The 23276-nt window shown below is 50.9% G+C and overlaps 1 protein-coding gene across 6 annotated transcripts in view; it reads right to left on the reverse strand.

The window, feature by feature from the left end:
• The window catches only part of BCL2L11 (BCL2 like 11), a 79949-nt gene extending 57281 nt beyond the window's left edge, over positions 1–22668 (reverse strand). For 3 of the 6 annotated variants that reach the window (XR_008200109.1, XM_052647947.1, XM_052647944.1), the window contains exons 1-2: positions 20659–20894; positions 17657–18051 (exon numbers count right to left, since the gene is read on the reverse strand). Coding sequence is in view for 5 of the 6 variants with exons in the window: in XM_052647947.1 (XP_052503907.1) it covers positions 17657–18038 (382 nt within the window). In the remaining variant the exon portion in view is untranslated. Of the gene's footprint in view, positions 1–17656; positions 18052–19025; positions 19124–20658; positions 20895–22564 lie in introns of those variants that run through there. The other 3 variants (XM_052647948.1, XM_052647946.1, XM_052647945.1) reach the window with 3 other exon arrangements.
• Between the last annotated feature and the right edge of the window lie 608 nt (positions 22669–23276).

Genomic DNA, 23276 nt, shown 5'->3' on the forward strand with positions numbered 1-23276 from the left:
CTGACCACTGCAGACTGGCTGCGACACCCTCCCGTTTCAGGAGGACACAGGTCCCCAGCCAGCTGGAGAGACCTGCCCCGGGGGCTGCACAACATCAGAGAAGGGTCATGACTGGCCTGGGTCACTTGCCGGAAGTGTCCACTACAACGCTTCCTTCCTACCAACTATTAGAAAGAAGGACCTGAGAGAGCACGGAGCATGGCTGGTGTGTGCGTCAGGCTTCCCTTACAGAAGGAGCCCAGTTCTAAGCTTCCAAGGCTTCCAGGGACAGAATCCACATGACAGGAGACAGGGAATCTCAGACACTCATCCACGCTTTAAATATCAGCAAACTCTTTTTAAACTGACAAGCATATGAGCTTGTGCTCCTTACCACCACAGTTCCTTAGGCTGGCAAGTTGTCTTGACCAGTTTAGCAGAATTTATACTCACTGCAGGCTCCCCTGGTGGCTCAACAGTAAAGAATCTGCCTGCAATGTCGAAGTGTCAGGTTCGATTCCTAGATCAGGAAGATCCCCTGGAGGAGGACATGGCTACCCACTCTAGCATTTTTGCCTGAAGAATTCCATGGACAGAGGAGCTTGGTGGACTACAGTCCACGGGGTCAACAAGGAGTCAGACACAAATGAGCAACTACACATCCCCAGAGGTCTAAATTCAAACATTTACTAAGATAGCATAGATCCAGAATTCAACTCCAGACTACCCTGCATTAAGAAATTTCTCAAAGGAGGAAAAACCAGACAATAAACAAGAACCCTTTAGTCTCTCCCCCAGCACTTATTCCACAGAAAACTCACCTAAACTAAGGCTGTCAAGTGTGGCTCATCCCATACACCGCCCCCCACCCCTCCAAGACACACATCTGCAAGAGAGAAACAGGTCCCTACCACACAAGCAAGTTGCTGTGAAAAGTCGCAGGTCACTCACTGAACTGATAAATCGCTTACATCCAAATGTTTTAGGAACTGGAGTGGGACGCATGCTCTGGTCTAGGAACGGGACTCATTTTTGGGGAAAAAAGTCCCCAGAGCAACTCAGCTGAGCAGCATCATGTCGAACCAGTATTTTTACCATACACCCTCTTGGACTGAAACGGTTCTTTTTTTTTTTTTTTTTTTTAAGAAATTTTAGCTCCAAAACCATTTTCACGCCTAAAGACCTCAAAGCCCAAACTAAAGGGAGCACTGCGTCCTGTGCAGAGCGCCAGGCTCACGGCTCTGGGCCCAGGACAAGACAGGGCCGCAGGCAGCCCTCCCCCATCAGCCTGCGGGCACGCGTGGCCAGGCAGCCCTTCTTAGGAGCCGGTCGGCTCACCACTGTTCAAACCCTCGTGAACCACTGGGATCTGATCCAGGGTTGCAAACAGAGGAAATGCAAAGTGAATGTGGGGTTACCATAGGACACCGGGGATACCGACTCACTCTAAGCAAATACTTGAAACCACGAAGGCCTAGCCTCTTACACACTGGGCTTCAACCTGTCTGTCCTCCCAGGAACCGGTCAGCTCACAGCGTGTACAAAAAAGTTCTCAAGGGTTCATGACTCATTCACTCAGAAGTAAAAACCAAAATTTAACAATGGCCAAGAAGCAGAATTTGCACAGGGAAAAGGGAAAAAAAAGCTGTTTTAAAATTCTCAATTCTATTCATGTGTGTGCACTGAGTCACTTCAGTTGTGTCTGACTCTGTGGGGCCCCATGGACTGTAGCCCGCCAGGCTCCTCTGTCCACGGGATTCTCTAGGCAAAAACACCACAGTGGGTTGCTATTTCCTACTCCAGGAGATATTCCTGACCCAGGGATTGAACCCATGTCTCTTACGTCTCCTGCACTGGCAGATGTATTCTTTACCACTGGGACCAGCTGGTGAGCCCCTTGTACAGACCAGGGGGCACCCACCACAGGCTTCATCTCTCCTGAGATAAGCAGGCCAGTGGCTGGATTCTCTCTCCAGTAAGCATATTTCATTTCCTCCATTGCCATGAACTGCCCACAACACACTAACGATCATGTGTGTGCATGTGTGTTTGTGCCTGGGCACACGTGTATTAGCCCTGTTGCTCTCTGTCCCTTGGCAGGTAATGACTTTCACAGATAGGCTTCCTGAACCTGGGAAGGAACCCAAGTGTCTCACATCTCCTGCGCTGGCAGGCAGGTTCTCTATCAATAGCACCACAATTCTGTTCAGCCAATGACTACTGCTAACGTTAAAACAGTGAGCAAAATACCTCTTATTTTGAAAAAAGTTGCAATAACTTCTAACTGCAGGAAAAAGCAGTTCAAGCCTGTCTTAAGTGTCCAGATCTTTCTTTCTCCAAATACAAGTCTTGAGCTACAGTCAAGTTTCTGCCTAAGTCAACAGGCCATCCTTCTCAGGTGTCCCTGACACAGACCTGGTTCCAACAGAGCCGGTGCAGTAGGGGTTTCCAGATGTTTCTCCATGGTCCAAATATCTGCCAAGGTTCTTCTCAGGGTGATGTGCAGGTTCACGGGCAGGTCAAGGGTGATTTGGACCTCCCTTGCCCTCCCAGGCCACTTCCTAGAAAAGATTTTCTTTCCTTTTTTGCTTGTTTGTTCTGGGGCCTGGCAGGGTTAGAATTACAGCTCATTTCCAGATGAAATGACTTCCTTGTGGGTTTCCTAAAGTCCTAAAATGACAGCTCCTTCCCATGGAAAGCAGGAAGGAATGTTTCATTCTGTCACGCTCAGGGTCCTGCCGGAGCCTCCACAGTCCCTGAGCAAGGAAAACTGTGACCAAGTCCCTGCCAGCTGCTCTCTGCCCAGGAGCTTATACAAAAGCCCTCAACTCTTGGGATGTGAGCACTTCTGTCTCCATCTGATGGATGAGGAAATCGAAGCTCTAAGAGACAAACAGATCTGCCCAGGTTACTCGTGGGGCTGAGAACAGCTGGGCACCACCCAGACCCCACTCCAGACCCATGTGCAGCCCTGAGACAGGAAGGCAGTTCTACAGGTGCCCAATCAACGCTCACCCTGCCAGCCGGAGCTCTTACACCATGACTCAGGTGGCACCAGAGGTAAAGAATCCGACACCTAGGTTTGACCGCTGGGTTGGGAAGCTCCCCTGGTGAAGGGCATGGCAATCGAGTCAAGTATTCTTGCCTGGAGAATCCCGCGGACAGAGGAGCCTGGTGGGCTAGAGTCCATGGGGTCGCATGGAGTCGGACACCACTGAAGCAACACACACTCACTTTGCTAAAATAAAAGGGAGACCCCCAAAGAGAACACTAGGAGGCGAACGTCCACCTGGAGTACTTGTGATGAGCCAAAAGCTTTATCTCACCTGGATGAAATGTTTATCAACATAACGGATGTGGCTGTTAATACTAAGCCATACAAGTTAACGCTGAATTACACACGCTATAGTGACAAGCTGCTGGTCAAAATGCCAAAAGTGAAGGTTAAAAGATTTAAGTCTTTTTTAATTTAAAATTAAAAATAATCTTTTTAAGATTTTTTTTTGATGTGAGCCATTTTAAAAGTCTTTAATGAATCTGTTATAATATTACTTCTGTTTTATGCTGTTTTTTTTGCCCTGAGGCATGTGGGATCTTATCAAACCCACACCCCACCCTTCCCCGACCCCCACATTGGAAGGCAAAGTCTTAACTACTGGGTTGCCAGGGAAATCCCCCCTCAAATTTTAAATATATACATTATGCATCAATTATATTATAAATGCTACTCATGATGGTTTTCCAAATACCAAAAAAAGAAAAAAAAAAAAGGTAAGAAGGTTAAGACCACCTGTGAGTTGAATACAAAAATTTTCACTATTAACATTTTCATGTGTTTTTCTTCTAATCTTTTTGTTATTCTTGTAAACTGTTTGAACACAAAATTACGTGCTATGGGGTACATGTTCATGTCGCCCATAAAATTCACCTCCAGTGTGATGTACATGGAGGTGGGGCCTATACAGGGTTATCAGGTCATGAGGGCGGGATTTTCGTGAGTACAGTTAGTGCCCTTAGAAGAAGGGGTCAAGGAGTCAGCTTCCTGTCTTCCCACCTCGTGACACATGAGCCACCTATGAGCCTGGAAGAGGGTCATCGGAGCCTGACCATGCCAACACCTGGATCTCAGACTTCCAGCTTCCAGAACTTCAGACAAATGTTTATTATCAAAGGCACCCAATCTACGGTGTCTTAGTTACAGCAGCACAAACTGACAGTAACACTAGGGTGTCATCAAGAACTCTGTAACTCTGTAAAGCTTAACATTACGCCAGGAGCATTTTCCATGTGATTATCCTTTTTAACATCTTTACGAAGACAGCTTCACAATCACAGCCCAGGGATGTGTAGTAACGTAGAGGTTTTCCTATACCATGAGTACTGCCATGGTTTTCCGGTTGGTGTAAAAAACGCTGTGATGAATGCTCTGCACATACGCTTCCGCCAGCATTTCCTGTGAAATTAAGGACTGTCAGGCCCTCTTCTGTGCCCACCGAGCAGGGTCTGCAGGCAGGTGGGTGACACAGGGCTCACAGCCCAGTGCCCGACACAGCACAGCACAAGTCTCTAAGGACAGACATTTGCTTTGTGTCCACAAGAACTCCACAGACCAGCAAAGCAGCCTAAGGCCACGTGCCCTGGCCCAGGTCCTGGCCACTGACGTGAACGACCAGAGGACAGTGACGGCAGGGTGAAAGCGGCTGGGAGTCCGTCTCGGGAGGAGCATGTCGAGGCTGAGGCTGACCCAACGAAGGAAAAGCAAACACCGCTGGACTCTGGTGTGGGCAGTGGGGGTCCATGGGGAGTCCTGCCCAGAACGGGGGGGGCGACCACAGACCAGGAGTGTGTGGACACTCGGGCACCGGACAAGTGCTCTGAATCACTGGTTTGAAAACTAGGTCAGGAAACACTGTGTCAGATGGTCTGGCATTCAACTGGCAATTATGTGCGTATGCAGATCTAGAAATCTAACACCGCCAAGGTCCTAAATATTAGCTAAGACAAATCAATGGATGATCGATCTTCTTCCTGCTTTACAGTAGAGTCCAGTCATTCCAAGAACTACAGGACTTACCATTTTCCTTAATGAGAAGTTCCTCTGCAGCACGCGCTGCCAAACTTGAGTTACCCATACATTTTCAGGCAGTGCATATGAGGGGGGCCTGCTGGGTACCCACTGAGGGTACACTACCAGAGGATTACAAGACTGAACGCTGCAGTTAGTATCTGAAAAACATGTCAAGGATTACTGTTCAATCTCTTCCGACACAAAAAGCCTATCATCTCATATAGAGTAAAAATAAAGGGAGAAAGACATGATTTCTCATATGTAGTAGTACTGGGTTGGCCAAAAAATAAGTTTGGGTTTTTCCATTAAGATGTTACAGAAAAACCTGAATGAACTTTTTAGCCAGCCCAGTACTTTGCAACCAGAGCCAGTCAACATCAGTTGTGAGCACTTGGTGAAAAGAAAATAAAGGTTTCTAGTTTCACGAAGGTGGGGTCTCCCTGTTCTCCAAGGTCCTCCTTTCTCACAACTAAAAACCCTGGATTTTAACAGGCAAGCACAAGGTCTTCCCTGGAGGCTCAGTAGTAAAGAATCCACCTGCCGATGCAAGGGACATCAGTTTGACCCCTGGTCTGAGAAGAGGCCACACGCGGTGCAGCAACTAAGCCCACGCGCCACAACTAACGGGCCTGTGCTCTAGAGCCCGGGCATCAGTCGCAACTACCGAAGCCCTCTCACCCTAGAGCCTGTTCTCTGCAATAAGCAAAACCAAAGCAACAAGCAACCCACACACTGCAACCAAGAGCAGCCTCAGCTCGCCGCAACTAGAGAAAAGGCCTGTGCAGCTGTGAAGACTCATCACAGCCAGAAAGAAACACACAAATAAAATTAACAAAATAAGTAAAACAAGCACAGAGGACTGAGCGGGAAATGAGAGTGGGCTCCCTGGGGACCGTGGGGTTTGAGGAATGACGTGGGGGTGACTCTCCTGGATCCTCTGATTACCCTCCATACCCCCAGCTGCAGCACTGCAGACGCCTGCAATGCAATCTCCAACAGGCCGAGGAAAAGCACAGCAAGGAGGGCCTGTCTGCCTGAGCCTAAGGACTGGGGGATGGGGCTCCCCCAGAGCAAAGTCTCTTAGCCACACCCACCCGACTGCAGCGGAGCACTGCGCGCCACCCATCCCCCACCCAGCAGGAGTGCCCCCTGCTCTGCAACCAGCCAGCTGGTGCGGCAGGTCAGGTGCGGAGCTGGCCTTCCAGGTGATGCGCAGAGGAAACAGAAGGTACTGCGGTCCCACCCTGGGGGCCGCATGGAGAGCTGACCCTGCTGTTGTTCAGTCGCTAAGTCGTGTCCCACCCTTTGTGACCCCGTGGACTGCAGCCTGCCAGGCTACTCTGTCCTCCACTGGCTCCTGGAGTTCGCTGACCCACCACCCTGACCAAGCAGCATGGAAGCAGGAACAGGCTGGGGGAGTCGCCACTACCCACGTGCGTGTGAGCACACACACACGTGCGCGCACACACACGCGTGCACGCACACACATACACAGTAATAGGCTGGAGGAGTAGCCACTACCCATGTGCGTGAGCGCACGCACACGCACACGCACACACACACACACAGTAACAGGCTGGGTGAGTCGCCACTACCCATGTGCGTGTGAGTGCACACACACACAGGCGCACGCACACACATACACAGTAACAGGCTGGGTGAGTCGTCACTACCCATGTGCGTGTGAGTGCACACACACACACACAAACACACACGCACGCACACACACAGTAACAGCCTGGGTGAGTCGCCACTACCCATGTGCGTGTGAGCGCACACACACACACACACACAGTAACAGGCTGGGTGAGTCGCCACTACCCATGTGCGTGTGAGCACACACACACACACACACACATGCATGCATACTGTCCGTGGGCCCAGCCCCCACCTCCACCTAACGCTGATGAGCAATGAGACAGAACAAGTCAGAGTGAGTCACCCTTACCTGTGGCAGGGGGAGGGCTAGCGGGAAGCTGAACCTGCCCAGCCCCTGGCAGCGGCAAGACTGAAGGAGGCAGCAGGAAACCCACTGGCCCCCCCATCCCAGCCTTAAGAGTCAGCAGGACCCGGTGGGTCACCAGGTCTCCACAGCCACCCAGCAGGAAGGGGGAACCAGGAGTGGGAGGCAGGGCTGGCGTTCGCCCCCCTCCAGCCTCCACTGGTGTCAAGAGGGAGCAGAGAGGAGCTGAGCCTTGCCCCCCCCACCCTGCGGAAACAAGGCCTGCAAGTCAGTCCTCCACCTTTTCCCCTCCTGGCATCGGCAGGGCAGGGCCGAGGGAGCATCCGCCCCCAGTGGGGCTCCGTGAAGCCGCATAGTCAGTGCCCTGCTGCGCTGGGAAGGGATCCGAAGAGATCTGAACGTCCACTCCCCAACCCGGGCAGGAGCAGGCAAAATCTTAGGACTGAAAAATACATTTAGAGTAAAAAAGCACTGGATAGGACCAACAATAAGAGTGGAAGTGACAGAGGAGAGTTGGCTGACATGAACCTGATCAACAGAATTTCATCAGAAGAGAGAGGGCGCGTGATGAAAAATGAACAGCCATCTCAGGGACCTGTGAGACCCCAACACAACACTAATACTCTCCTACAGGGGTCCCACAAGAGGCAGGAAGGGACTGGGAAAGTATCCAAGAATGTAACGGCTAGAAACTCCCCAAACTTGGCACAAAACATGAAATCACAGATTTAAGAAGCTGAGTGAATCTCAAAAGAGATAAACCTAAAAAATCCAAGCCACATTAAATTTCTAGAAGCTAAACACAAGGAAAACCCCCAGAAGCAGCCAGACAGAAACGACATATCACTTATAGGAAAACAACTTGAGTGACAAAGGATTTCTCACCTACAACCATGAAGGTCAGGAGGAAATGACATGTTTTTCAAGCACTAAAAAAAAAACAAAAAACCAACAGCTATCAACCACAAATTCTATATCCAGTGAAGATATCCTCTGGAGTGGAGGGGAAATAGATTCTCAGACGAAAGAGAACTAATGATTGTTGCTAGCAGGCCTGTCACTGAAGAATGATAAAAGGAGTCCTCTAAATAGGAAGGAGATGATGACGCTCTTGGGACTTCAGAAACGAAAGAACAGTAGGAAGGGAAAAAAATGGAGGTACATCTAATAAACTAGCCAACTTTTCAGGCGTTTAAGTTAAATTTGATGGTCAAAGCAATAATAATAATAATACTAGTGTCATCTGACATAGTACTCGGTGTATATGGAAGAAATATTTTAAGACATTTAAAAATCAGGGCAGAAGACTTCCCTGGTGGTCCAGTGGTTATCAATCTGCTTTCCAATGCAGGAAACATGGGTTCGATCCCTAGTCAGGGAACTGAGATCTCATATGCTGTGGGGCAATTAAGCCCACATACCACAACTATGGACCCCGTGTGATCTGGAGCTTGTGTATCACAACTAGAGAAGCCTGTGCACCTCAACAAAAAGTCCCACATGCTGCAACTAAAACCCAGAAATAAACTGAAAAAATTTAAAGAAATAATAAAATAAAATAAAAAACAGGGCAGGATAAAGGGACCTAAAAGGAAGAAGTAAGGTACCTATGCTGAGCTGAAGCCGTGTAACAGTGGTGCCACTGAGAGTTGCAGATGGTAGTTACAAGTTACACATGTACAGTGTAACCCCAGAGCAAATGTGACGGCCTCCCCAGTGGCTCAGCAGTTAAGAGGCACCTGCAGTGCAGGACGCTGGGGTTCGACTTCTGCCTCAGGAAGATCCCCTGAAGGAGGAAACAGCAACTGACTCCGGTATTCTTGCCTAAAAAAGCCCCATGGACAGAGGAGCCTGGTGGGCTACAGTCCATGGGGTCACAAAGAGTCAGACGCGACTTAAGCGACTGAGTGCGCAGGGCAGTTATGTGTAAAAAGACTACCAAAAAAGGAGAAAAAAACAAGATGGAGTCGTAAAAAGTGCTCAAATAATTCTTAGTAACACTGGAAAAAAGCAACACAAAAAACGGAGGAAACAGAAAGACGGTGAGCTGGCAGACTCAAGCTCTAACACATCAGCAGCCACCCTAAACGCAAGCGGTCTTAGCACACAGCTGAGAAGACAGGCTGAATGCGGGAGAAAAAACAGGATCGTCTAAAGATGCACTGTGTACAAAAAACACCCGTACTGCAAATACAAACACTGCTAACATCTTTCACAAAAAGCAGGAGTGGCTACATTAATATCTGATAAAGTAGACGTCACAGCAATGATAGAAGGGTCACTCTAACAGGAAGACATAATTCAAACTGTGCTCACACCTAACAGTGCCCTGCAGTATATGGAAGAAAGTCTGACAGATACGAAAGGAGAAACAGACAAATCCACTACTACAGTCGGGGACTTCAACACTGTACTCTGAGCAACTGACAAGACAACTAGACAGAAACTCAGGAAAGACACAGAGGAGCCAACGCCACAAGCAGCTGGTGAGATCGAATGGACACACGCAGACGGACACAGCATCCCACAGCAGCAGGAGACGAACGCCCCAGCCCGCAGGCACTCATGGGCCATTCCCCTAACAGACCATGTCTTGACCCACAAAGCAAACCCCAACAAATTTAAAAGAACTGGATTCATTCAGAGTGTGTTCTCTGACCACAGTGGAATCACACAAGAAAACAGGAGAAAGACAAGACAATCTTCGAGTACTGGGAAATGAAAAAACATGTCTAAATAGTCTAGGGTCAGAGGCTCAAAGGAAATAACACAGAAGTCAACAGAATATATCAAAACATGTGGGATACAGTTAAAGCAGGCAAGAAGAGAAATTTATGACCCTAAATGCTTACAGTAGAAAAGAGGAAAGGGACCACTACTCTAAACTCCTACCCTCAAGAAATTAGAAAAAACAAACCAGACACAAAGTAAACAGCAGAACGATAAAACAGAATTGAAGACAGGAAAATAACAGAGCAAAGTAAATGAAACCAAAGGCTGGTTTAAAAAAATCAAAACAGACACACTAGAAAGACTAAAAAATCCAGAAAGACTGAAAAACAAGAAAATACAAGTATTTGGATGCACACTCTGTTGTGGTAGCCCATTTCATCCCTGATATTGTTAGTTTATAGTCTTCTGTAAGTTATAACCAGGACCGAGACTAAAACAATTTTGGAAAATTGCACACTCAGGGAAACTGTTTGGCAGTTTCTTAAAAAAAGCTAAACTACCATCTGACCCAGCAATTGCATTTCTGGACACTGACCCCACAGAAATGAAGACTCACGTTCACACACAAACCTGTACAGGAACAGTTCTGTTGTGGCGAACAGCCATCTCATAGAAGGGCGGACAAACAGACGCAAAAAACCATTGCATGCCACCAGCACCCGTGTTCCTGCCTGGAGAATCCCAGGGATGGGGGAGCCTGGTGGGCTGCCGTCTGTGGGGTCACACGGAGTCGGGCACCCTGAGCGACTCAGCAGCAGCAGCAGCAGCAGCAGCAGCAACAGCAGCAGCGCTCCAGTGAGCTGTCACCATGCACGCGTCAGGTAGTGGCCAGGCTGGCAGCGAGGCAGTGGCTTAAAAATGAAGGCCGGTGCCCGTGGCCTTCAAATGAAAGCTGCCCAAAGACATACCAGAGGGCACAGTTTGATGTCCAGGGCGAGCTGGCAAATGCCCCAAGTTCCAGCTATGCCAGGTCTCTGCCAAGGCCTGCCAATAGCCAATGTCCCTCAACAGGCCAACAGGGAAACGGAGGCATGTGCAATACACACAGCGTCCTGGGTGGACCTCAGTGGTTTCATGCTGAGTGAAAAGAGCCAAGTTCCAAGAGCCACTTACGGTATGACATTTTGATAGCATACTTAAAAGGACAGAAGTGCAGACATGCCACTCAGATTCATGGCTGTTGGGGGTTAGGGAGCAGAAGGAAGGTGGCTGTGACTATAAAAACGTGCAAGAGAAACCGAGGGATGGAATTCTTCTGGATCCAGACCGTCCTGGGGGGGGTCACTCAAACCTACACATCTGATAAAATGGCACAGAACATACTCCCACGCACACAAATGGAGTCCACGTGAAGCTGCTGAAATTTACAAAAGGCAGTGGGGTTCTAAAATGTCCCCTACTGGCTATGATGTTGTGGTTGTTAGTCACTCAGCCGTGTCTGACTCTTTGCGACCCATGGACTGTAGCCCGCCAGACTCCTCTGTCCATGGAATTCCCCAGGCAAGAATAATTAAGTGGGTTGCCATTTCCTTCTCCAGGGGATCTTCCCAACCAAAGGATCGAACCCACGTCTTCTGCATTGCAGGCAGATTCTCTACCGTCTGAGCCGCCGGGGAAGTCACTGTGCTATTTAAACAAGATGCTGCCACCGTGGTAAACTGGTAAAGGACACCTAGGACCTCTGTTATCTCTTCCAACTGCACGTCAATCTATTTTTACCTCAAAGATTCTGGTTTTTTTAATAGATGTAACTTAAAAATGTCTAGAAAGCTGTAACTTACTAAGTTGTTAGGAACCAGTGAAGAAGCTGTTCACTCTCTGTCATCACTTTCTGCCCCCACACAGGACACAGTAATACAAACTACCTGTTTCTCTTGGTGTCTGAACGAGAGACGTTGGGGTTTGGAGGCCAGAACCAAGTCTTCAGCAAAGAAAACTATCATCAGGATTTGTGGGCAGACTTATGGTGCCCAAGGAACCAAATCACTCCACCTTCTCAAAACCTGCATGGATCACAGAGTTTAAAGAGGTGAAACAAAACCGATATTTACATTTACCTGGAGAGTAGATCTTACAAAGCTCATCTGATGTTTAAGATGCTTACAAGATTAGGGTGATTACTTTCACTCATCTAAGTCAACAAAAGAAACCAAAGGAATAAGTTCCATGGAAATGAGGTGCTTTGAGAGGAAGAGTCAGGTCTGGCTGCTAAAGCACCAAGCTGTGTCCAGCTCCCTCCTCTGCAAGGCCAACCCATTCTGTTAGAGCCGAATGCTAGCCACAGACCTAATCTGACTTTTTTCTAGTAGTCCCACTTAAAGAAGTAAAAAGAAACTGGTAAGGTTAATATCAAAAAATACTTAATGCCCAAAAAACATACGAAAAGATGCTCAATGTGACTAACCATTAGGGAGCTGAGAATCTAAACCACAAGGAGTTATCACCTGACTCCTGTTAAACTGGCTACTGTCAAAAAAAGATAACAAATGCTGGTTGAGGATGTAGAGAAAAGGAATACTGATGGTGGGAATGTAAATCAGTGCAGCCACGGTGGGAAACAGTTATCAGTTCAGTTCAGTTCAGTTCAGTCCCTCAGTCGTGTCCGACTCTGCGACCCCATGAATCGCAGCACGCCAGGCCTCCCTGTCCATCACCAACTCCCAGAGTTCACTCAGACTCAAGTCCATCGGGTCAGTGATGCCATCCAGCCATCTCATCCTCTGTCATCCCCTTCTCCTCCTGCCCCCAATCCCTCCCAGCAGCAGAGTCTTTTCCAATGAGTCAACTCTTCGCATGAGGTGGCCAAAGTACTGGAGCTTCAGCTTTAGTATCATTCCTTCCAAAGAAATCCCCGGGTTGATCTCCTTCAGAATGGACTGGTTGGATCTCCTTGCAGTCCAAGGGACTCTCAAGAGTCTTCTCCAACACCACAGTTCAAAAGCATCAATTCTTCGGCGCTCAGCCTTCTTCACAGTCCAACTCTCACATCCATACATGACCACTGGAAAAACCATAGCCTTGACTAGACAGACCTTAGTTGGCAAAGTAATATCTCTTCTTTTGAATATGCCATCTAGGTTGGTCATAACTTTTCTTCCAAGGAGTAAGCGTCTTTTAATTTCATGGCTGCAGTCACCATCTGCAGTGATTTTGGAGCCCAAACAAATAAAGTCTGACACTGTTTCCACTGTTTCCCCATCTATTTCCCATGAAGTGATGGGACCGGATGCCATGATCTTCGTTTTCTGCATGTTCCTTAAAAAACTGAAAATAGACCTACTGCAGGACCCAGCCACCCCACTTTTGGGTCTGTATCTGAAAGAATGGAAAGTAAGATCTCAAACAGAAATATGCACATCCATGTTCACAGCAGTATTATTCACAACAGCAAAGCGATGAAAGCAACCCAACGTTCGCCAACAAATGAATGGATAAAGAAAGTGTGGTTTATACATACAACGGAATCTGATGCAGCCTTAAAAAGGGAGGAAATCTGCTTCACGGATTATAATGTGGATGACTCCTCAGGACGTTATGCTAAGTGAGATAAGCCAGTCAGAAAAAGTCAAAGACTGTGTGATTCCACTCACTGCGGCTGCTGCTGCTAAGGCACTTCAGTCGTGTCCGACTCTGTGTGACCCCACAGACGGCAGCCCACCAGGCTCCACCATCCCTGGGATTCTCCACTCACATGCGGTACCTAATTAGAGTCATCAAAAATCACACAGAAGGTAGAATGGTGGCTGCCAAGAGCTGGGTGGGAGAGAGAAACAGGGAGGTGCTTTAACGGCTACCAAATTTCAGTTGTGTATGACGAGAAAGCTCTAAGAACTGGCTACACAGCAATGTGAAGACACTCAACGTGACTACAGAGTATTCTCAGGAACAGTGACGACGGTACGTTTTGTGTTTATTACGATAAAAAAAATATATAATTTAACCCACTATATTCAAAATATCTCAGCTTACAATTCATACAAAAAAGACTGAGGCATTTTACTTTCTTTCTTCGATGCTAATCCTACAAACTGCAGCGCTCGCGGACACTGAGTGACCTCTCGGCTGCACTAGTCCCAAGGCAACAGCTCAATGCTCCAGGCGGCTTCCCCGCTGGGCCTGTGCTCCCGCCACCATACCTATCACTCCTGCATGACACACCTGAGAGCTGGATCTAAATAACAAAACCTATTTTTTGACAGGCGTGGGCAAGGTCATCTTCCTGCAAAGACTTTTTGGGAAACCTTAATTGTCCCTGGTCAGCTCTCTGGAAAGGCAAAGCTTGAATGACTCTAAATATCCTCTAAGCACCTCCTCCTCCTCTCCAGGTCTCATCAGGACCTTCGGGATGTCATGACCCCACTCTGAGAGCTCATAGTTTAAAAGAGGGGCCAGTTACCAGCTATAAGGATCGCAGGCACAAGATGCTGAGGGATGGACTTGAAGAACGACTCAATTAACTCCCACCAATGGATTCTAATGCGCCAGGAACAAGTATAACATTTACCACAAAAAGTATGGGAGCTGTTAATAACCAGCATTCACCTATACTCAGCCTTTCTGAGCTCTGATCTGCAACTGCTTAGACTTCATCTTCAAAGCATACGAACTTATACAGAATTTAGTGCACATCTGAATCAAACACATCCATGGCACACTCTCCAGAAAAGGCACCCTGCCAATCAACACCTCTGCTGGTGATTCTGATGAGAATACACAGCTCACTAATTTCAGATAGCATTTGCCAAGGTCAATCCTCCCAGGGGGTAAAGAGAATAAAATCTGGTAAAAATGAAAAAACTGTCTCTCTTACAAATATTTTTTGAAGATATCTTCAGAAAAATTGAGGACGAAGAAGACAATGGAAAGACATTTATAGCTCAAACATCTGTTGTATATCCTAGACAAGACTTTACATTCTCAGGACAAAATCACAACATACACGCTCTCCACTCCATCACTCAGCAGAAAGCTGTTCTGTGGCCAAAGGAAGCCCTAAGGAAGGACCTCTTTCTAACCTCCCATTTGTGCTGCCGCTGGTTGAAAGCAGTCATAATGACCTCTTTGTGAAAAATGTACTTTGCGACAAATTATCAGAAGCTTCATTGAACATCTTAATGGGTATGGCTGAGCAAGGAGTGCTACTCATGGCCATGCAGAGAACAAGTTGATCAAATCATCACACTGAAGTGGTCCCCAGGCACTGAAGTATTTTAAGAATAGCCAGGAAAAAAACTTATGGACTACGAAAGATCCAAGTTTTATTCTTTAACACACTCACATCTTAATCCCCTCCCCCCATCAGTAATTCACTCCAATCCCAATAAATCTCCCAAGAACTTAATACTGAAAACTTGATGCATTATCCTCAGACAAACCCCTCCAAACTTATCATTTAATCCTGTGCATTAACCTCTAAGTTATCACACCAACCTGTGGGAATGCGGTTAATACTATAAAATTACACCTCAGGATCCATTATTTTATATTTCACAGGTAAAACCATAACTTCGCTTAATAATTTAGATTGTGATCTTGCTAAAGCTGTACATCTGTTATGTCAAGTAACGGTGCTTACCTTATAATTAGCTTGCTAAACATCACCAGAAAAAGCACTCATGCCCATCCCTACTTAAACAAAAACACAAAACTACCACACCCACTATTCCTGGTTGAAGGAGGAATATTCCAGGCAATGAGAAACTATTTCCATGCACTAAGCTACCTGCAGAAACTGATTCAAAGGTCTGCAGGGGGAAACTATAATAGCTTCCGAAGGATCCTTCAAAAAAAAAAAGCATGGTGTTTTTAAACATCCACAAGCTTCCCTGGTGGCTTGGATGGTAAAGGATCTGCCTACAATGCAGGAAACCTGGGTACTATCCTGGGTCGGGAAGATCCCCTAGAGAAGGGAAAGGCTCTCACTCCAATATTCTTGCCTGGAGAACTCCACGGACAGAGGAGCCTGGCAGGGCTACAATCCATGGGGTCACCAAGAGTCAGACATGACTGAGCGACTAACACTTTTCACATTTTCATTTAAACATGCACACTGTAAAACCACATTAACTCATTTAGTAACTCATTATGTACCTATAAATGCTCCTACAGTCAAGAGCATTTTCAAGGGCAGAAAAACATATGTGAACACCAAGACCTTCTAAGGCTGAAATGAACTCGGGAATAGCAATAACTAGAATAATAGTAAAACTTCCAGCTCCTTTCCCTAAGGAAGGGGTCCTAATAAAGCCACTCAGCATTCAGCAGGAGGTGAGCAGCAAACACATACAGCTGCTGGTGATTTTGTCATGTGTCTGTCACTTCCCAGGTGTGCCCAACTTCTGAGGTTCTTTCTAATTTTGCAACGTGGGGACAGACCTGAACGGCTCATCCTACTGAAGATTTTATAGACAGAGCTCTGTGGTATTTGCAAAACTAAGATTTGTCATTGCGGTCCAGCAGTCACATGTCTACCCTGAGGATTTCATTTTAATTAGCTTTTGACATGGTGTCACCTATGCTTTAAACAGAACCTATGCTGGATTTCTTAATCCTTATTGCTGCCAACTTACTTATATCTCAACACAGAAGAGCTAATCTGGATAAATGGTAAGTGAGATTCTGGTGAATCCTAATCAAGATAAGAACCTTTTCTATTACTGAAGAGCAATGATTTGAACCAACCCATGTACCCGCTGATTATTAAACCTTTTCCACTACTGAAGAACAGTGATTTGAACCAACCCATGTACCCGCTGATTATTAAACCTTTTCCACTACTGAAGAACAGTGATTTGAACCAACCCATGTACCCGCTGATTATTAAACCTTTTCCACTACTGAAGAACAGTGATTTGAACCAACCCATGTACCCGCTGACTAGGGTGGCTAGAACTGCAGATACTCAAAATCACATGCTGGAAGCTCAATTGGTCAAATCAAGGCCACAGATGTTATTATGTGGCTTGTACTGTGCTTTCAAAGTTCTAAATGAGTTACACAGTTTAATAAGCAGATTACAGACATCAAGCTCTCCATTCTCACACTATCTGGCCTGGAGGAAAACCTCCAGGGGATCTTCCTCACCCAGGTATCAAACCTGGGTCTCCTGCACTGCCTTCAGATTCTTGACCATCTGAGCCACCAGGGAAGCCCCTTCACATAGGAAAACCTCCAGCTAGAGACCACGCAGCCACACAGCTACACCTGAGGGCACCCAAATGGACAAGGGCAAATGCTCTTCCAGCTGGCACGCGCTCCTTCCCTCTGTCAGGGCCCTCACCGAAGGGACTGCCTGACTTTTCTGGGCATCATGCTTGCCACTCCTCCTTCAGACTCTAGACTGCCTTTAACCCCTGAAATAAACTTCCACAATCTAATCTTGTTAGTACTACGTCCAAACCCCTAACCCCTAGAAAACAAAAGAAGTCTAAAGAGAAATCTAAGTAGAAAACAAACTGTTTTCATGGTTCTATGATGGGAAGGCAGATATGAACTAGTTCATCTTTATAAAAATATCATTTTTTAAAATGATGAGCTTCTCATCTCTTTCTCCACAGTTTGGGTTAGGTTCTCACGCTATCTGCCGTAACTGACTGTGGAGTCCCTTTCAAATGGAATGTCATTAATGAGCACATCTTAAGATGCGTCTTAAGCATGCAGCCGCTAAGACACTTTACGAAGGCACCGTGGGGTATGATACACGATACATACTCCCCAACAGGCTGATGCATGGACATCAACTCACTGCTGCCACAAAACGTAGCAACATGCTTTTTAAAATGTTGGTTGGATGTTTTACTTGACATGTGCTCCATTCCCAACAGAACATGAAACAAATCAGTAAAAGGAGTCTAAGCAGGGGGCTGCTCTAAATGCACCCACGCATGCACAGTCGCCTCCCCGGTATTGCTTACCCATTGCACTGAGATAATGGTTGAAGGCCTGGCAAGGAGGGCTTGGGGTCTGTGTGGATTTGTCACAACTCATGGGTGCCGGGCTCCTGTCTGTGTCAAAAGAGAAATACCCGCTGGAGGACCGAGACAGCAAGGAGGATCTTCTCACGAAGATGAAGAGCGGGGATCTGGTAGCGAAAGGGCCGGGGCTGGCCGGTGGGGCCAGCGGGCCCTGCGGGCTGCCTTGGGGGCAGCGGTCCCCTTCTCCTTCAGGATTACCTTGCCGCTCTGTCTGTAAAGAGGTGGGGGCCCCTGGTCTGAGCTGAGGAGGCCTCTCGGCAGGCTGCAATTGTCCACCGTCTCTGTCACACTCAGAACTTACATCGGAAGGTTGCTTTGCCATTTGGTCTTTTTTTCTGCAAGGAAAATTAAAACTAGGGTTATCTTAAGCAAAGTAACAATTACAACGAATACCTAAATGGGCAAACTTTCACCTCTTCATGACAAATTCTTAGAATTAACACCCAATACTTTAACATTGTTAAAGTCATTACTAATAGAGTAGTTCTCCATAAGACCTTCCAAAATAATAGAAATAACCTTAAAAATAAAGGTATCATTTTGGGGGTGGGGGGTGAAGTGGGGAGAGTGACTAAACTTCCTGCCACCAAACAAAACAGCAACAATGTCAGTTACTCCTGGAACCGGTGCTGTAACACACACACACGTTTTAGAAGAGGCTGCTTGTCTGAGATCTATTGACAAGTGTTCTTTGCCCAGGGCCCACTAGAATAAGTCAGAAACTCCCCGCGGGCTCTGATTTCCCCGGATCAGATACAACACTGGAGCCCAGGAGCGGGCGCAGATGCAGCGATTGCAGGCGGCTGGCCGCGTTCCCCACTCCGGCCCCATTGTTCTGCCGAAAGTGCTGAGGACAGCAAGTCTGGGGAAGGTTTGGCAAGGGCCGTCAGTCGTAGTAAGTGCGTCACAATAGAGTTTGTAACTCAGCGCGGCTCGGCTCGGCCCCGGCTCTCCGCCCGCCCGCAGTCCCTCCCGCTCCTGGTCCGCGCGCCCCTCCTCCCGCGGTGAGGGGCGGGCGGGGGCGCGGGCAGCGCGCCACACCGAACCCGACAGAACTTCTCCGAGGTACACCCGCGCTGTTGGGTGCACACCTCCGAATGGGAGGAAGGTCCCCCAAGCCGGCTCCTGGCGACCCCAGCCAAATCCACAAGTAACTCCGCACGCTGAGCGGCATCAGGGCGCGCGGCTCCCGCACCCCCGAAACCCTCCCTTCCTAAGGCAATAAGGCCGAAATTCACGTCCGCCCCTTCCCTTCCGAGTTGCGTCCGAGCCCGGGCCCCGCGGCGCCCAGCCCGCGCCCTTCGCCGACCTGGAACCCCCGACAGTCCACACGAAGGCGGCGCGGGAAACAAAGCCCGAGACTCGCGCTCTGAGCTCCCCGGGCAGCGCAGAGCCTGCAAATCGCCGTACGCCCGCCGCCGCCGCGCTCCGCCGGGCAGCCGAGGGCTCCGCGCGCCTCGCCTGTGGCCCGCGCTGCCCCGGCCGCAGCAGCCGGGAACATCCTCCGCCTCCTCCCGCTCCTCCCCTCGCGCACTGCGCCCGCCGCCGCCGGCACCGCCGACCTCCCCGCGCCGCCGGCGCCGGGTGCCCGCGCTCCCAATTGGCCCTCGCGCGGTCGCTCGGAGCCGCAGCCAATCGGTGGCGGCGGCGGGGGCGGCGCCTGCCAACAGGCCGCCGAAGGCGAGGCGATTGTTGACAAACTCGCCGCCGAACGCGGCTCGGGCCCTGACTGCGGCGGGAGCGGCGGCGGAGGTTTCCGGGGCCTCTGGGACCGGGGCTGCCCAGCCAAACCTGCCCCTCCCCTCCGTCAGTCCTGGCGCCGCGCCCGCCTCTGCAGCTCCCGCCGCCCTCAAGAGCCGGTCACCTGAAGACAAAACAGGACCCGCAGAGCCGGCCCCAGACTCCAGCCCCGGCCGCCGACCCCAGTGCAGGCCCGCTGGGGTGGGCACCCTAAAGGCCACCCTCTCCCCAGCCGAAGCCCCCATCCTCCTCCGACTTCCTCCCTCTTTCTCCCCATGCGCCACGGGACACGCACCAAATGGCCACCGACGCGCACATCCGCGACCACCGACAAGAAACATATCCACACCCCCATCGCCGGGGTCCAGTGGGCATTCCACTACCTGCGCCAACCCCGAGTAACAGGCCCCCGAGGGCAGGGTACAGCCAGCCAGCCAGCCAGGACTGCGAGTGGATCGAGCAGCGAGTGAGCACACCCGAATCGCTAAGAGGATCGGGCCCCACGGGACCGGGCCGGTCCTACAGCCAGCGGCTTGTCCACCGCGTGCCCCGGCGGTCGGGGGAGGCCCTCTTGTCTCTGGCTGTCTGTGGATCTTGCGTCTGGCATCGTTCGCAGACGGGGCAGGACCCCCAAAACGTCCCAGAGAGAGGACGAACGCAGCAGCAGCCCAAAACTTCGGCCTGAATGAGTAAAAAGAAAAGCCGAGTCCCGTCAGTTTAATCACCGTCGCTGTTCCATAAATCCTTCGCAACGAGCCTGCGTCCCCAAAAAAAGCCGAGACGCGAAACCGGCTGGTATCTCGCGGCCGCTGCTCAGGACCCGTCGGACCTGGCGGGCGGGCGAGACTTCACGGGCGGGCGGTCAGCCTGGTCCGGCGCGGCTGCCCCCAGCTCCCCAGTCAGCGCGGGGCGCACGCGCTGCCTCCCCCAGTCGACCGGGAGGAGGCTTCACCATCCCGGTGCCCCGCATCCCCGCCCGAGCCGTTAAGTGCTCGCAGCCTCAGTGCGGACGACCCTCCCCTGCCTGCGGCACGAACTCGACCCGCACCGGTGACCGCCTCCCACCCGACAACACGCGGGACGAGGACGCGCGCCTCTAACCGCACGTGCGCGGGAAGCGGGCTGGAGGTGGCGCCGTGCTGGCTCCCGCGGCAATCTTCCATCCGTACCCGGCCTGCTCCCCGGGACTCGAAAGTATTTACCTTGCGTTTCTCAGTTCGTGAATTAGGGTCAGACATTGGGGGGCGAGGGCCAGGGGAACGGCACCGAGGCGGTGGCACCGGCTGCGGCGGCGGCGGCGAGAGCGAGGCTAACCCACGCAGCCTGAAACGGTGCTGGCCGCAGAGGGCAGGGTGCGCAGGGCGGTTGCGAGAATCCGAGGACCGCGGCGGCGACGGCGAAGTGGGACAGAGCGCTCCCGCAGGACCGAGACCGGGCAGCTGCTCGGAGCGAAGTGAAACCTGCGCGGCTCTGCTGCCCAGCTCAGGCTGGCGGCCCCAGGTCCGGGCCCAATCACCGTGGGCTCCGCCCCCGCTAAGTCCCGCCCGGCGCGCGGGCTGGCAAGCCCCGCCCCCGCGGCGCCGCGGCCGCCCGCGCGTGCAGGCTCGGACAGGTAAAGGAGGGGGCGTCCCCGCCGACTTCCCCGCTGCGCGCGCCGCCGGCCCTGCCCCTGCCGGGCGTGTTTACCCGGGAGACTTGGGCTACGGACTGCTCTGCGCGCCCCCATCCCCCATCCCAAAGTGCACTCTCTCCTCCCCACACCCTCCGCAATTCACTGGTGGCCAAGGCGTGCGAGTGGAACAGAGGGGGCGCTCCGGGCACACTCTGAGCCAGGCCCGGCCTCTGCCGCCCGCGGAAAGCCTCAAGAGGCGCCCCTGAGCCTTGGCTCTGCCTCGGGAGTTTCCCTTCTGAGCTGTCCTGGGGCAGGCGCCGAGACTGGGTGGGTCCTCGGGAACGCGCAGGTCCAAGGGTGAGAGGGGTGTCTCTTTAGTTCTCCTCCCTTCCAGATGAGGGGGCTCCGCGCTGGACCCCCATCTGCCGACTGCTCATCTTCCTCTCTCTAGCCTAACGCGGTACTCTTAGGCGCCCTCTCTAAAGCCACCCCAAGCTGCATCCAGCTTTTCTACCGCGCCAAATCTCCCCTGGTAAGAGGTAAAGCCTGTAATGGGGAGATGAGAAAAGGACCCAGGGCGATCCCCGGATGCGTTTTTCCGCAGCCCCGCTGCGAAACTGGGAGTGAACGCTGAGCAGGTGAAATAGGGAAATGAAAAAATCTTTAAAGATCCTTTTAAGAAAAAAGGACTGGGAAGAGTCGTGGCCTCCAGATGGGAGATGGGATGGTGCCTCCACTTGGTTGGGTCCTCGAGAATGGTTGGGCTCTCAGAGAACCGTCCAGGAATGGTCCCCTGGCGTGTTAAGGTCAGAGAAGGCAGCGCCGGGAGCCTCGGAGGGCTCGTAGAGAGCAGCAGGGAGAGCGCAATATACCCCTACTCCTCCTCCCTGCGGGTCCCCGGTCCCCTTGTCTTTAGAATTCGAAGCCCCAACTCCACTCCTTCCCCGGAAGACCAAAGTCTGTGAACGCCGTGGTCCGCACGCCTACGGCCCTTTCAATACGCATCCTGCATCCCCACCTCCGCCCTTCCCTGGGCTCCCCTAGTTTTGAGACGCCCGCAGCCGGAGTAGTGGAGGGCAAATCGGTTACGAGATGGAACATCCCGCCGCGGGAGAGATCAGGCTAGATGGATTACAGACTCAATTTAGGGGCCTCCCTAACCCGAACCCCAGATGAGTGCCTCAGTGCGAGGAATGATCCCGCCGTCTAGCCACCTTGGTCAGTTTTTATGTTTTATAAGCAAATGCGGAACATTAACAGCACAGCCCCAGGTTTGTTTTCTCAGCGCATCCTCCCGCGAGTCCTGAGCGAGGTGAAGGAGGCCGAGGGGCTGGAGGACGCGCGCCGGGCTCCACCCCGGGATTTCGCTGCAGGAGGGAAAGGACGCTCGCGGGTGTCCGCAGCTTGGAACTGCCATCAGTGGCTAACAGGTGGCGGCCGCAGGCAAACTCTGCGCCTTAACCTCCTATCGCGGCACTCGGGGAAAAGAGACCAACCTTCTGTGCCCGAGAGGAGCCCCAAACCCGCTGCGCGCCCGAGTGCTCCGCGCTCTCCGTGGGGTTGGACGATGAAGACAGGGACCGGAAAAGAACCACACAGAAGAAACCCCGATGGTTGTTTTTTGCTTCTGTGCAGCTCCGCCGCCCCCGCGTCGTCTGCTCTGGTGACCCTGTGAACACTTAAAAAAAAAAAAAAAAGGAGTCGGGGAAAGCAGCTGGCTACATGCTCTTATTTGGGCCACAAGCAGGCGGTCGGCTCGGAGGTGGCAGTTCGCGCAACCCAGACTGTGCTGAGGAGGTTCGACCAAGCGCCTGACGTCGGCGCTTCACGCCCTCTCCCGCAGAGCCCCAGCCTAGGGGAGGGCGGGTAGGTGCGAGGTCTTGGCTCCTGTCCTGTGGTCAGAAGCAGAGCGGCGTCCCCTTCTGCCTCCTCCGCGAGATGTGGAGAGGGAAAACGGAGGGCATAGACTGAAAGCAAGAGTGAAGTCGGGCGACATCTATGGCCCTCGCTGGAACCACAGGCGTGTCTCTCCAAGTCCCGAAACCAACTTAACTACTGTGGATCGCCTCGCTCACCTCCCCGTGCTCGGCAAGCTGCGGGAACCTTCCCGTCGCCTTACTTCATGACGAAACTGTATCTCTGTCTGTGCTCTTCTCAAGAACACATTACACTTTAATATGGTAAAAATGTTTCCGAGCTTCGTCTGGC

The sequence above is a fragment of the Budorcas taxicolor genome, chromosome 11 (genome assembly GCF_023091745.1).
Source record: "Budorcas taxicolor isolate Tak-1 chromosome 11, Takin1.1, whole genome shotgun sequence".
Taxonomy (NCBI): domain Eukaryota; kingdom Metazoa; phylum Chordata; class Mammalia; order Artiodactyla; family Bovidae; genus Budorcas; species Budorcas taxicolor.